The 13,393-nt window shown below is 44.0% G+C and overlaps 1 protein-coding gene across 7 annotated transcripts in view; it reads left to right on the forward strand.

Annotated features, from left to right (window-relative positions):
• Nucleotides 1–13,393, forward strand: part of Frmpd2 (FERM and PDZ domain containing 2) — a 109,115-nt gene that overhangs the window by 71,675 nt on the left and 24,047 nt on the right. For all 7 annotated transcript variants that reach the window (XM_076931457.1, XM_076931456.1, XM_076931460.1 and 4 more), the window contains 6 exons: nucleotides 2,050–2,201; nucleotides 4,693–4,794; nucleotides 7,851–7,944; nucleotides 8,911–8,996; nucleotides 10,698–10,845; nucleotides 12,734–12,948. In XM_076931457.1, coding sequence (XP_076787572.1) covers nucleotides 2,050–2,201; nucleotides 4,693–4,794; nucleotides 7,851–7,944; nucleotides 8,911–8,996; nucleotides 10,698–10,845; nucleotides 12,734–12,948 — 797 coding nt within the window. The remainder of the gene's footprint in view (nucleotides 1–2,049; nucleotides 2,202–4,692; nucleotides 4,795–7,850; nucleotides 7,945–8,910; nucleotides 8,997–10,697; nucleotides 10,846–12,733; nucleotides 12,949–13,393) is intronic.

Raw genomic sequence — 13,393 nt, forward strand, 5'->3', positions numbered from 1 at the left:
TAGAAATTGATATCCAAAATCTAAGGTGCTCTGACCACAGTTTTGCATTAGAGTTCAGAAAACAGGCACATTCACTGTCTGGGGGTTATATACCATCTCTATGTGGTGGCCCAGTTCCTTGTGGGGAACAAGACTTTGCCACAGTTGCCACTTCTCCTGAGCTGATCCATTGCCAGGGAAAGACATCCAGTGATGGTCTTCTGTTAAAGCAGCTGTTCTAGACTGGACATTAGGAGCCAGCAGCTAACAGCCACCAGGAGCAGCTATGAACATTTGTTGTTATCTGAGTTGTAATCAGCTGCAGAAAGTCAGGGTTCTCTAGAAGAATGGAACCAATAGAATGAGTATCTATTGCAGAAGGGTATTTTTTTTTAAAAGACTGGCTTAAATGATGCAGGATGGGTAGCACAATAGTGGGTGTCTGCTCTGGAAAGACTGATGACAGTAGCTACTTGTTTCACAAGGCTAGATACCTCAGCTGTCCCACGTGGCATTGAGAGCCTCGAAGATTCCTGGTAAGCTGCTGGTCTTCGGTTCATACTACAGGGCTAAGGATAGATATTCAGAAACAACAGGAGATCCAGCAAGCGAGCTGTACTACTTGCAAGGTCAGAAGGTGCTGTCCTCTGAGGAAAGGCTTGCCTCCCAGTCAGTCATTCCTGGAAATGCCCTCACTAACCTGATATATCACTTGGCTGATTATAGATTCTATCAAGCTGCTAATAACAATTAACCACCATGACTCCTAGCTTATACTTCTAGTACGAAGGGCAGAGTTGGACAGTCTGGCTTTTCGGGTCTAAAGTCCCACCTTCTGCTCTCATGTGGGCATGGAAGAAAGTAGACAGATGTTTGCAATACTACCCAAAGTATAATGATAGTGAACTATGTGAGAAAAATAATCAGGACCATAGCCATAGAGACTGGATTGGTACCCTCCCCACTTACTTGATACCAAAGTTTCTTAGATTTGGATTACTCAAGACTACATTTATTAAATCAAACTGATCTAATAAGTGAACATGTGCACTTAATTCCCTGGGTGCTAGTAAGCTGTATCACAGCAGTCAGTCTATATGTGTGTTCCCACCTCTAAGTCTCAAGAAACTCTATTGTGCTCAACTTTCTCCAATACACATTTGGTGAGCCATTGATATTAGTGCATTAATAGTAAATAAAATTGCTGATGTGTATATGTCAATCTACATGTGTGTGAGAAGATTCATTGTATGTACACACACATCTTTATGTATATACAAAAAAATCCTCAGTTTATGAATAGTCTGTTTCACTAATCCTGCAATATGCTACTGACATTGTTTAGATATAAAGAAATCAAAGGCCAGATACGTTAATCACTTTATGCCAGGGTCTACTTACTGATCCACATCTAGTGCTTTTTGATTTATTCTATGCCAGTTGGAGGAAGCAGGGATTTATGGCAGCCTTCACTTAGAGGAGCCCAGAGCCTGGTGTCACCAAGTATATGACAACATGTTTGTCTTGGTGTCACATAGTTTTGCTGAAGGTCAGGGTTAAGAGAAGCCCCACATGTTGAACATGGGATTTGATACGGACTAGTTCATTCCTTCAATTTAATTAATTAAATTAATTAATTGATCTGTTCTAATTAAACTGAGATGACAGTTTCCTGATAGCCTGTTGTGAAGATGGAAAGAACTCATCACCCTCCCCTCTCTCTGGTCCCTCCTCTTCCCTCTCTTCTCTTTTCCTTTATCTCCTTTCTCCTCCCCCATCTCAATCACCCAAACAATGGAGCTTAACACAGAGACCTGATATTCTTCAATATCCCTGCTCCCATGTTTCATTACTGAGTCATATATGTTCTGTTTATGTTTCTGAGCACATCTAGAACCTTCCCTTTCTCTACTCTAGGTGCAACATTCTCTCTGAAATGCTGAATTCACAGCATCCTCTGCAACTATAAAAGTTCTTTCTGTTACTCAAGGAAAAGTCTGTGTCTCATGCAGGATGCTACCAATCTTCCAGCCTCTCTAAACGTTCACTTCTTGGCTTGTTTTTTTGTAGGTGTTTGTGGGACCATCCCCAGTGAAGAAAAGAACAGCGCAACAAGTTCTGGAACATTCTGTGCAGACATCCTGAGCAATAGGTGCCAGGGAAGACAGTCAGCACATACACATGACCAGGACAGAAATGTCAGAGGACCAGAAATGGCTCAGGTGCAGAGCTCACCACCCAGGCAGAGGCCTCACCCTCCCCTCTAACATTAGATACTTATCCTCTTGGTCTATACATTCCAGACTCTATAAGGATAAGAATAGGCTGTATAATCTAGTAGTGCTCCCATGTCCTGGGACCTGTGCTCTTGATGTGCCACGTCAAACAGCTACAAGCTGGTAGATCAGGGATCAGGTAGAGCCACTGACATGGGTGTCAGGGCTTATTCTAGAGCCTCTAGTGTCCCTCCTCATTTATTAGGGCTTTTTCTGATAACAACAACAAGAGGGGATTGATTAGTGCTGAGGACAAGGCATGGGCCACTAGGTGTCGTATAATCTTGGCTTCCAATAGGTCCTTGAGCTGGTAACTAAATAATCTTGGGCTTACTATTGCCCAACGGAGCAAGAAGAGAAAGTGTAGCCTTGGCTCTCAGTCGTTGCTATGCATTGCCCACTGTCATCTTGGCTACTGGATAAGCAAGTCTCCCATGGCCCCCCGACCCACCCTGTCTTTTGTTCTGGATGCCTTATAGCTGATGCTTATAGGCTCTTTCAGTTGATTCTGACTGGAAGAGGCTTTAACAAGAGCCTGAAATTTTGCCCCAAATGGGGATAAGCCTGCCACTGGCTCTGTGCTTGCATAGGTAGCCATTGTTTCAGTGACGAGCAGAGTGCTTCCCAGCATACTGCAGAATTACTTCCTGGCTTCCATCACCCATTTGTCCCTCTCAACCCCAGGCTCAGAGCAGCTCCAGCATCCACCGCTCCTACCTTAGGTGCTCAGCTGCTGCTCACTGCTTTCTCTAAAAACTGCCAGGACATTTGGAAGAGGCATGGTATGAACTCTCCTCCCTGGCCCAAACTGAGTGTGTATATTTTCTTGTTCTTTTGGGGATTCTGGTTTAAATAGTCAAGTTGCTCCGTGTCTCCCATATGTCTCTTGTGGAAGTAGAAGGATGTTGTCTGTCCACAAGATCCTCAAAGATGCGATCCTGTGCTCAGCACTGATGAGATCTGTAGGACAAGGGGCACCCCACAAATTGTTTCAATTCAGGTGGGGGCCACTGCTTTCTCTGGACTCGGTTGCTTCAACCATGCATGGACTCTTTCATTTCACAAACAGTTGTCAACCACTGCATATGTATTGGACTCTGGTCAGATGCTAACACAGCAAAGAATGCAACAGACGGTTCTCACACTCACAGTCCAGAGAAGCATGCTGTTCCTGGTGTGTAGAAGGAGTCTTTTCTCCTCATTTACTAGACAGGGTCCTTGTAACAATGACATAGTGACAAAACACATATATACGTTTTGTAGGAGATTTTGTGAGAAAATGAAGGCCCAAAGACACAGCTAAATGCAAGTGTGGTCTATAGGAAGTTTGGGGTGAATGGAGAACTGTGGAGAGTATGACTAAGTAGAAAGCAGGAGCCAACTGAAGGACATTTAGTGAGGCAGTTAGCTTAATTCTCTGTGCCCAAACCCTTAGTCTTTGGAACTAGGGATGCAGCTTTCTTTGGGCACAGAGAAGGTATTTTTCACATGACGGCCTTATATTTCACTAAGGGAAAGGTTAGAAAATTCTTGGTTTCAGTGATAGGCTTCTCCAGCAACTTGCATAGAGGACTGCCATTTCCTCACTCCCCTTCTGTTGCCATGTCAGAATGGGTGAGTTACAAACAATGGTTTATTTGGATCATGATTTGGTGACTGGGAAGTCCCAGATCAAGGAGATATATCTGAGGAAGGTTATTGTGATTCATGAGGCTTGTGCCTTCATGACCTAATGACTATGAAAGTCTTATCTCTTAATGTTGTATTAATAGTAATTAAATTTAAGGATTTTCAGAGGAGATGCTCAAACATCAGCATTCTGGACATAATAGGTCCTCAACAAATGTCTTATACATTGTTGAATGAATGAACAAATCTTACATAGTTATTGTCACAAGTACCAAAGAAATTGCCTGATGTATGGTATGACCTTTTTCCATAAATTCTCCAACTATTGAAACACCAACCATAACATCACCAGTATGGCTAGGAATGGTCAGAGATCCTCCTGAGGTTTGCTTTTCCTTTAAGAAGTTGCCAAGTGACTGGTAACCAGCATGCTGCATTTGGCTGGCATCATGTGTTCAATGATCTGAGAAGCACTTGAACAGCTTCAGTTCAAACATGAACATTTGCAAAGGAAGTGCAGATAGGAGGAATTTACATTTATCCATCCCCTGCCAAGTGGTGCCCATTCATAGTGGAGGCACAGTTAGAGTCCAGTTCTGTGGATTAGGAAACGGAGGGACGAGATTCTGAGAGAGTTATGCAAAGTCACATGTAAAGGAACTGATAATTATGGAGATGTCTCTCTAGGCTCTCATGCTGGTTCTGGGTACAATGCTGCTAGCTTCTAGTAACGCATGAGAGCTAAGCATCCGCAGAGGTAGGGCAGGTGCCTTACGGCTCCGTTTTCCCATTTGTTTGCTTGTGGCAGGGTGCTGGTTCTTGTCCTCCATCACCTCTAGAAACTGATGCTGGTGAAATCTACTTCGTGGAGCTGGTTAAAGAAGATGGAACACTTGGATTCAGTGTGACTGTAAGACTTTCTAGGCAACTGGGAAAGCAATAAAATGGCGGCCATCCAGAGCCTTGGATGGCATTTCATTCTGACAATGTGCCCACTGTCCTTGAGTGCACATTGTATGTAAGGGTTAAACTGAGCTTTCTGTGGGTAATTAGAATCCAAAGAGTTACGTGTGAATCAATGGAACTTGAGGTTGTGCTTTGGACAAGTTCTAAGGAAGAGCAGCAGTAGACGGGGCTGTTATGGGAGAAACTGGGTGAATTAGTCTGGCTCCAAGCTAAAGCTGCACAGTAAAGTAATTTCATGGATGAAAACCCAGGGTGAGTGGATAACTCACTGCCATCCTGAGCAGAGTTGGAATAAGCTTGTGCTCCATCCTCCAGGGCTCAGGACAAAGTTCCACCTTTGAGGTCTGAGACTTTGCACTTGGCTTTTGTGCTCTACCTGGCAGATGTCTAAGAAGAGACATTCCCTAAATAACTAGTCACCCAAGCATCTGGGAAATGGTGTCTACAAAAGTGCACACAGATTCAGAGTCCTGGTTTGGAAAGCACTGTTTGTATTAGTGAACACTGACTGTGACCCATTAGTTAAGACCGTGGGATAGGGCTGGAGTTCAGTGATGACATGTTGGATTCCAAGAAACAGAATGTAAATTACCAGCACTTAAGGAAGTGTCAAAGCATTGAAAAATCTCACAGGTAACCTAAGAGATGAGCGAAGGGAGAGCATGCTTTGTTTCCCTTGTTGTGTGTCTACATCAAGGAGCCTTGAATTGCTGAACCTCCAGCAGATGATTTTTAACACCAGGATATAAGGCTCACGAGTCCACATGGACAGAACAGGCTGGAACTAAGTATGGTCAGTTTATTCTTGGCTTGATAGAACAATCCTATCATAAGACATCAAACACAGCACTTTCTCATCTAAAAAACTTGCTAAAATTTAGATTATTCAGATATATGCGGATGCATATGCCAAAGGGAGATTGGTGGTTTTTTTTTTTTTTTTTTTTGACTAGTAAAAACACTAATTTTCTTTGGAGAATTTCTCATTTCAAAAATAATTATTGAAATGTCTCTATTAAATCCAAATGGCTGCTGAACAAATAAAAGACATTCAAACCCATGAAAAGCTACTGGAGTATACAAGCAAGTTAAAGGGAAACTTTAGAATTTATAACTGTCAGCTTGGCCAAATATAGCTGTGGTACAGAAAAGGGTACTGTCACAGTGAGCTGGTGGAAGTGTGGATAATTACATGCACATCCACATTGGGATGCAAGCTGCCGATAGCTACTGTCATGTGCGCATATCCGTGGGCCACAGACATAAAAATGTGGATCCCAGTAAGTAAGGCTGTGCATGTGAAGGTGTTGAATGCTGTGTGAAGGTGTTGAATGCTGTGTTGCTAACAGAGGCAAGTGCATTGAAGAGAATGAATACTGATCAATTGAGAAAGGGTCGCATGCAATCTGGCACACATGCACAAAAACCAAGCTGATGGCCCTAAGACAAAAAGGAGTCAGCACTAGCGCCACCCACATAGAAAGGTTTCCACCCGGTGCTCACGGAGAAGAAAGCCAGAGCCTCTATTTTGTGCAACAGATAACCTAGCTGTGTTTGATTGGTCTGTGTTAGTTAATAAGACACAAAGACTACTAAATAGTATGAAGTGAATTTAAATCTGTTTCTCTGGGAAGGGAGAACTGCATCATCTATGTGCAAGTTCAGTATACTTTTCTAAGCCAACTGAGGACTGAGATAGATAGAGGGCAAAAAGTTTGAAGTCTAGCAAGAAAGGCTAGGTAGGCTGTGTGAGTTTACAGCAGCAGCTGGATGGTGGGTGGATCAGAGGCTATTTCCTGGCTGTTGGCCACTTAAAGGTCTGTGTTAGCTTTGCTAGAGACGGAATTTTCAAGGAGTCTTGAATCTGTTGCATAGACTTGCATTGGCCCGTAGTATCATTCATCAATTAGCTTTCCACCTCTATAACAAACACCAGAAATATGATCGAATTACGAAGTGAGGAGGCTCATTGTGTCCTGCAGCTTTAGAGGTTTCCATTCATGATCGGCAGGCTTTACCACTTTGGGGCTGTGTAGCTTATCAGTGTAGAAGGATGGGCTAGATAAAGCCACTTTCTCATGACCAGGAAGTGAAGGAAATAGAAAGAATGGGGTCTCATAATACTCGTCAATTGCTCACTCTTGTGATGCAAAGACCGCCCATGATGCTTCACCTCTTAGAGGATCTACTGCCCTCTAATCACCAGGCCAGGAGATACAGCACTAGGCCTTTGAGAGACAGTCAAGACCCAGACTAAAACAGAACCATTCAGTTGACTGGCTTGGTTGTCCATTTTGAATTCTATATGAGCATACACATATGGAGGAAAGTAGAGAGAGGTGTATGAGCATTCGTTGTTATTGTGCCATTAGCAGTGGAGTAGTGAAGCAGAGGCAGGGAAGGAGTAAAAGACTGAACAAGAATGAGAAATACTGTTGGTAAAACATCTGCCCATGTGTATGTCTAGCTATGGAAAGGAAATTGGAAAAAAGAGGCAGCTTTAGATATTGAACTTTTAACTTGCAAGCTCATGCTCTGTTGTCAAGTTAATAAATACAAGTGCAGAGCCAGCCATGGTACATATGCCTGTAACCCTACAGGAGAGGACCTGGGCTACATAGAAAGACCCTGTCTCCAAAAATAGTTTCAAGATAATTAGTTGTTTAAACTTATTTTTACTCCTGTCTTTGTATCCACAAACAAACATGCTAGGTGTGACAAACACAAGAACACAAGTCTTCAGTCCTTAGAGCTGGCTATAGAACACCTGCCATGTGCTACCTGGGGCTTGGCTTGGCTTGGCTTGGTTTGGTTTTGTCACTCACCCTATATTGTTATGGTCTGTTTAAGCTTGACCTTCTCAATCACTGGGGAAGAGTTTGTCTGGGTGAATGCAGAAGGCTATTGAAGTGGGATAGATCACAGTTGGAAGAGATGGGAGGGAGGTGGGAGGCACCCAAGAGGGGACAGATGGATTGAGTGTTGCTTTGTATTTTTCAGGGTGGTATTAATACAAGTGTACCTCATGGAGGAATCTATGTGAAATCTATCATTCCTGGAAGCCCAGCCGCCAAGGAAGGACAGATCCTACAGGGTGAGGAATGCATTGTCCTGGGAGTTGTGCTCTCTGTGGTTTTCAGCCCTGGCTGAAGGGATCAACTCAGGCCTTGCTCATTTCAGCCCTAGAAAACTTCTATTTCCAGGGTTGTTTTCTTTGCCTGGGAAAAGGAAGATTTCACCTGCTTCACCCATCTGATAAGCTGGCACTGATCTAAAGTTCATAATAAAAACTGGGTAAAAATTTTATGAGACACTTGCCGCTGGGAGAGAGTATTCCTTAGGAAAACAGGGCTGTTACTGGTGATCCACTGTGAGCTTTCTCTTTACCATTCCCTAGAAAACAGCACTGGCATTGGTGCCTCCATTTTGGCTGGGGGACATTGTGAACATTCTATCTATTCTCCCTTTGAAGACAGACTTGGCTTTGGTGACCCCAGTTTAGCACAGGGACACCATGAGCTTTCTTTCTACCCTAAATTCTTTCTCACTGCTCTGAAGAAAAGGAGTGACTTATTTTCCTCTGAAACAGCCCTGATTGAACCAAAACAAAGATACTATTTATTTCCTCTTGAATTCTAGTATTTCCAACATCAACTATTTTCTTCCTGACCTTTTATTTTCGTTCTTTCTTGAAATAGAAAACATTCTGGAGATATAAATACTACCTACCCCTGAGCAAGTTGAAAATGTCTTTTTTTTTTTTTTTTTTTTTTTTTTAAATAGTTTTACAGGAAAACAGGAGGAAAGATAAGGGTGATGCGAGGCCTGGCTTGGCCACACTGTGAGCCAATAATAGACTGGCTTTCATGTTTTTTTCTCTGTTGTACGCCCCAGGAACAGGAACAGGTGATCAGAGAGGCAGCTGATGCTCGGCTCATGCAAGTTCTTGCTGAGCCCGGGGGCACCTGGCTGCTCTATTTCCTGACCTCTAGGCAGGAGTCCTAGGAGGAGTTCTTGCATATCTGGGGGACATGGAACATGGCTGACATTCCTTTTCCAGGTGACAGACTACTGCAGGTGGATGGAGTGAGTCTGTGTGGCCTTACTCACAAGCAGGCTGTGCAGTGTCTCAAGGGTCCTGGGCAGGTGAGTACACTGTTACTAGGGACCCTTTCTTACTTCCAGAGCTCTCTAAAACAACCCCAGAAGTTTCAGTTGCCTCTAGGCAGCAGTGAGGTAGCCAAGAAACAAAGTGGGACTTTTTTAGTCTACCTTCCCCCCTTCTCACACTTCATCTTAACGATGCTTTTCTCCAGGAGGTAGCAGACAGATGTTTCTAAAGTAGAAAGCCTCACACCCTTTAAATAGCTCTGGAACACATATAGTGTTCTGCTTTGATTTAGGCCTCAGATAGCAGAACAGAACTGAGGTAGAACAGAGGCTCCTGCCAGCTGGCACTGGCTGCACTCCTACCTGTGTCAACCCCATGGAACAGGGCATCCACCTGCATTCAGGTCTCTTCTCTCTCATGCTTTGCCCACAGTGGCCCCCATGTTACTGTCTGCCACTCTGTGCTTACATCCATCAAGACCTGAGCTGGCTTGTTCCGGGTTTCTGTTCACTGAAGCGAGATGATTCAGGATGCTGAGAGCTAGAGGTGTTCACTGTGCTCCCAATCTATGTGATACCCACAGGGCTCTGTTCTCTGGCTCACGTGGGAGCTCTTTAATTGTTCCAGGATCCTAAGTCATGATTTCCATCTTGGTGATGGAAGAGTTAACAGGGAGAGAAAAGATTCCAAGGGTCTTCTACCTAACTGTCAGATCCAGGTGAAGTCTCTCTGTCTCTCTCTGTGTCTCTGTCTCTCTGTCTCTGTCTCTCTGTCTCTGTCTCTCTCCTCATATTTTGAGAAGGACTCATAATTAATTAGCAGTTGTCTGCTTATTACGCACATGGTTAGAGAAAACACATCCGGACACTGTCACAGTGGCAAGTAGGAATTGTCAGTGTGGAGTCATGGGCCTGGTGCTAAATGACAATTGCAGCAGAAAGATGGAGTCAGGGTCAAATTCCCCAAATGAAAGCCTGACATTTCTAATAAGCGTCATGCTGAGGCCCGGTCACTGCCATCTGAACTGTTTTGGGCAATGAGAGCATAAGGTGCTGTGGGGAAATAAAAGAAATCAAACAGAAAAGAAATAGAGGAGGATTGAACAGCCTGGGCCTGGGATGCCAGTCCGTGCTTTGAGGATTCAGGTGATTGGAGATACTGGGAGCTTTTAACTGGTCATTGCAAGTTCAGTTTTGTGTCTTAGACCAGTCAACTAGTAGCTAAGCTGAGAGTCTACCAAAGAAATGGAAACGGGTCAGCAAAGCCAGTTGAGAGCTTACTGCCCTGCCCCTTGCAGTGGAGAGGGGGGTGAAGAAGCTCTGAAAGAGTTAGCTACTTTTGCTGGAGAACTCATAGCTTTAAACCAAATCATTACAGATGCAGAAGGGGGAGAGAGTGTTGCCCCTGAGAGGTTAATAGGGGGACGACCTCATGTTCTGGCGGAGAGTATACAAGAGGAAGGATATTTTAAGCAAAATGAAGAGCGGGAGGAGAGAGTGACTGAGGGAGGGGGATGGCAAGCTTGCTACTGAATGTGCTGACACAGAGGTACACATGTTACCTTCAGTGACACTTGTTTACAACTGGATCTGCCGATCTGTATCCCAGGAAGAGCTAGACGGGAGATTTGGACTTGAGAATGAAATGAAGCCGCTTATTGGAGGCACCAGAAACTTAAGAAGCATCTGTGGTTGCCATGTGAAGTGTAAACTGAGTTTGTCCACTTATTTTTATAGGTGGCACGGCTGGTCTTAGAGAGAAGACACCCCAGGGCTGTACTACAGTGTCCTTCTGCTGATGACAGGATGGGAGATGTGCACATGGCTGTTTCCTTGGTAACAGCCAGGCCTGGCAGACCTGTGAGCTGTGTCTCAGTGACAGATGGTAAGAGGAGAGAATGGAGTGTTACTATTGTCATATCACTAGATCCTGCTTTAGAATTGTCAAGTCAAAGGGGGAAAGGCAGGGAGGCTTCCTCTGGGTTAAAAAATAATGCCAGCAGTGTGACTCATGATGGTCATCTAAGCTGGTGGAAAACGTTCTTTGATAAACAAAAATGCGTAGTGCCCAAATGACTACCACCAAGAATTCTGCTCCCAAACCTGGCACAGTTTCCTGATCACCTGCCTGAATATTCACATTTGCACACAAACATTTAGGGATGAAGTTGACATGACGAGTCAGGTATTTTCAGATACAATTGATTCCATGTCCCAGCCAGGCACATGTAACAAAGCCATCCTAGGACTGATTAGGCAGACAGAGAGACAAGGCCATCAGGAACCTAACCTTGTAGTAGCATCATTTAAAAGGTCCACGACTAGCCTAGAGGGACTTATGGCATCTCTTAACGGGTTGCCTCTCTGTACATCTATGTCATTTTGTTTCCTGCTAGGAAACAACTGTTTCCATAGAGCATCATGGGTTAGAGCTTAGCCACATCCTACCCTTTCCTTAGGGAGTTTTATGGCCCTGCTACAGGAGGTGTGAGGCAGTTGGGTGCATGGTGGTGCCATCACCATTAAATCAATTCTGCCTGTTTCCCTCTTATCTCTTCTGTACACGACAAATAAGGCATTTGAACAATGAGTTAAGCACTGAGCAGCAGAGGCCAGTGTAACAATGGCAGATGGGACATGCTTATGCCATAGACCCCACTGTTTTAACTCTTGCTCCAGTGAAAAGTTGCAAGCCAAGGCTCTACCACTCTGCTCATCGGCTACCTTCTAAGTTTGTGAAGATAAACCAGGAGAAGATCAGAGGCTCCCTTTTGGTTACCAGACTCTCTAGATGCCTGAGGCCATGTCCATCTCTGGCATCCAGAAGTGCCTGGTCTATGGTCAGTGTACATGGCTAAGCAAAATGGCAGCTAGAACATTCTCCAGAGTGAAATGTCACTGTCCCCATGATCCATTTAGTAAAATTTCATGCTGCATGTACTAAAACACCATTGAGAGCCTACACTGAAATCTAGATATAATAAGTTTTACTTGCTACTGCAAGCAGATGGTGTGTGTCTAAAGCCCTATCTTTACTTATAAATTTAGTTGTTTATATTTAAACATTTAGTATGGCAGTCAGTTGTCACGTGTCCCTGGCCGTTGAACATTTAAAATGTGGCAATCCAAATGGATAGAGTGCACAGGAGTGTAAAGACGTATTCTTTAAGAAGAATGAAGACAGCCTCAGTCATCTTTTGTGTTGATTCCACATCGATGTGGTAGTAATTTAGACATCCTAACAGTCTAACATAGCATAATGAGGGTGTGAAAGTCACACTATTCAAAAGAGACTGTATTTTGAGCTTTTAATCTCTCATTGAGATGCTGAGAAGTGGTAGTGGGATGTGGCTTAGTACCATAGTTGCCAGGGAAAACTGCAGTGGGCTATATTGCTAAGCTAAGATGCTGGGAAGGTTAGGTTCATTCAGTGCATTCTCAACACAGTCTTTCTATCCTGCATTGGTTTCCAGGATCTTAGACCCTTGTAAACTGAGGAGCATCTGTATTGACTAAAATATGATACATAATTTAACCTTCCTGTTTCATTTTTAAAGTACATAGCTACCTGAGAGCTTTGAAAGGACCTTTATGGTTTGTATTTACAACTTTATGTCTATCTATGGGCAGCCCTGACTTGTAATGTGTGTGTGTGATAGACTCCATTATCAAAGTTAGCACACAAAATACCCATCTCCACGGTGACTCACAGGTCAAGGCTGGCCAGTTGCAACACACTGAAGGGTCTGTTTTCATCATCTCTCTTGTTACAGGTCCTAAGTTTGAAGTCAAACTGAAGAAGAATTGCAGTGGTTTGGGATTCAGCTTTGTGCAGATGGCGAGAGGAAGCTGCATCCACGTGAAGAGTGACCTTGTAAGGATCAAGAGGCTCTTTCCTGGGCAGCCAGCTGAAGAACACGGAGCCATTGCAGCTGGTGACATCATACTGGCAGTGAATGGAAAGCCCATAGAAGACCTCGCTTTCCAGGTGCTCAGAGCATGGGGGTGGGGAACTACCACTCTGATGCTTGCAGATATAAGCCCTGTTTCTTTGAAGGCTAGCTCCACAGAGGATACTTTGGAATTTACAGCCTGATCTGGGCTTGGAGCCTATAGAAAGCAATCTACAGGATGTGCCCATATCTATTTTCTACCTGACCTTGAGTAGGTATTGCTTTTCAGCACACCCCTTCATGAACTGAACATGAAACCCTACTTATGTGCTGGCTAATGGTTTCTCTGAGTACATTCTGGGAGGTGATATGAAGCTGGGGGGGGGGGCTAAAAAGAGCCCCTTCCACTCTCCTTGAGATTTGTGTGCTGAATTTATAGCTTTGCATGCCAAGATATTGTACATAGACCGTCTCACCTGTGGTCAAAATTATGCAGGGTCAGAGAGAGATGGCTCAGTCAGTAAGATCATGTTCTGCTTT

Source organism: Arvicanthis niloticus, chromosome 3, assembly GCF_011762505.2.
Source record: "Arvicanthis niloticus isolate mArvNil1 chromosome 3, mArvNil1.pat.X, whole genome shotgun sequence".
NCBI classification, from domain to species: domain Eukaryota; kingdom Metazoa; phylum Chordata; class Mammalia; order Rodentia; family Muridae; genus Arvicanthis; species Arvicanthis niloticus.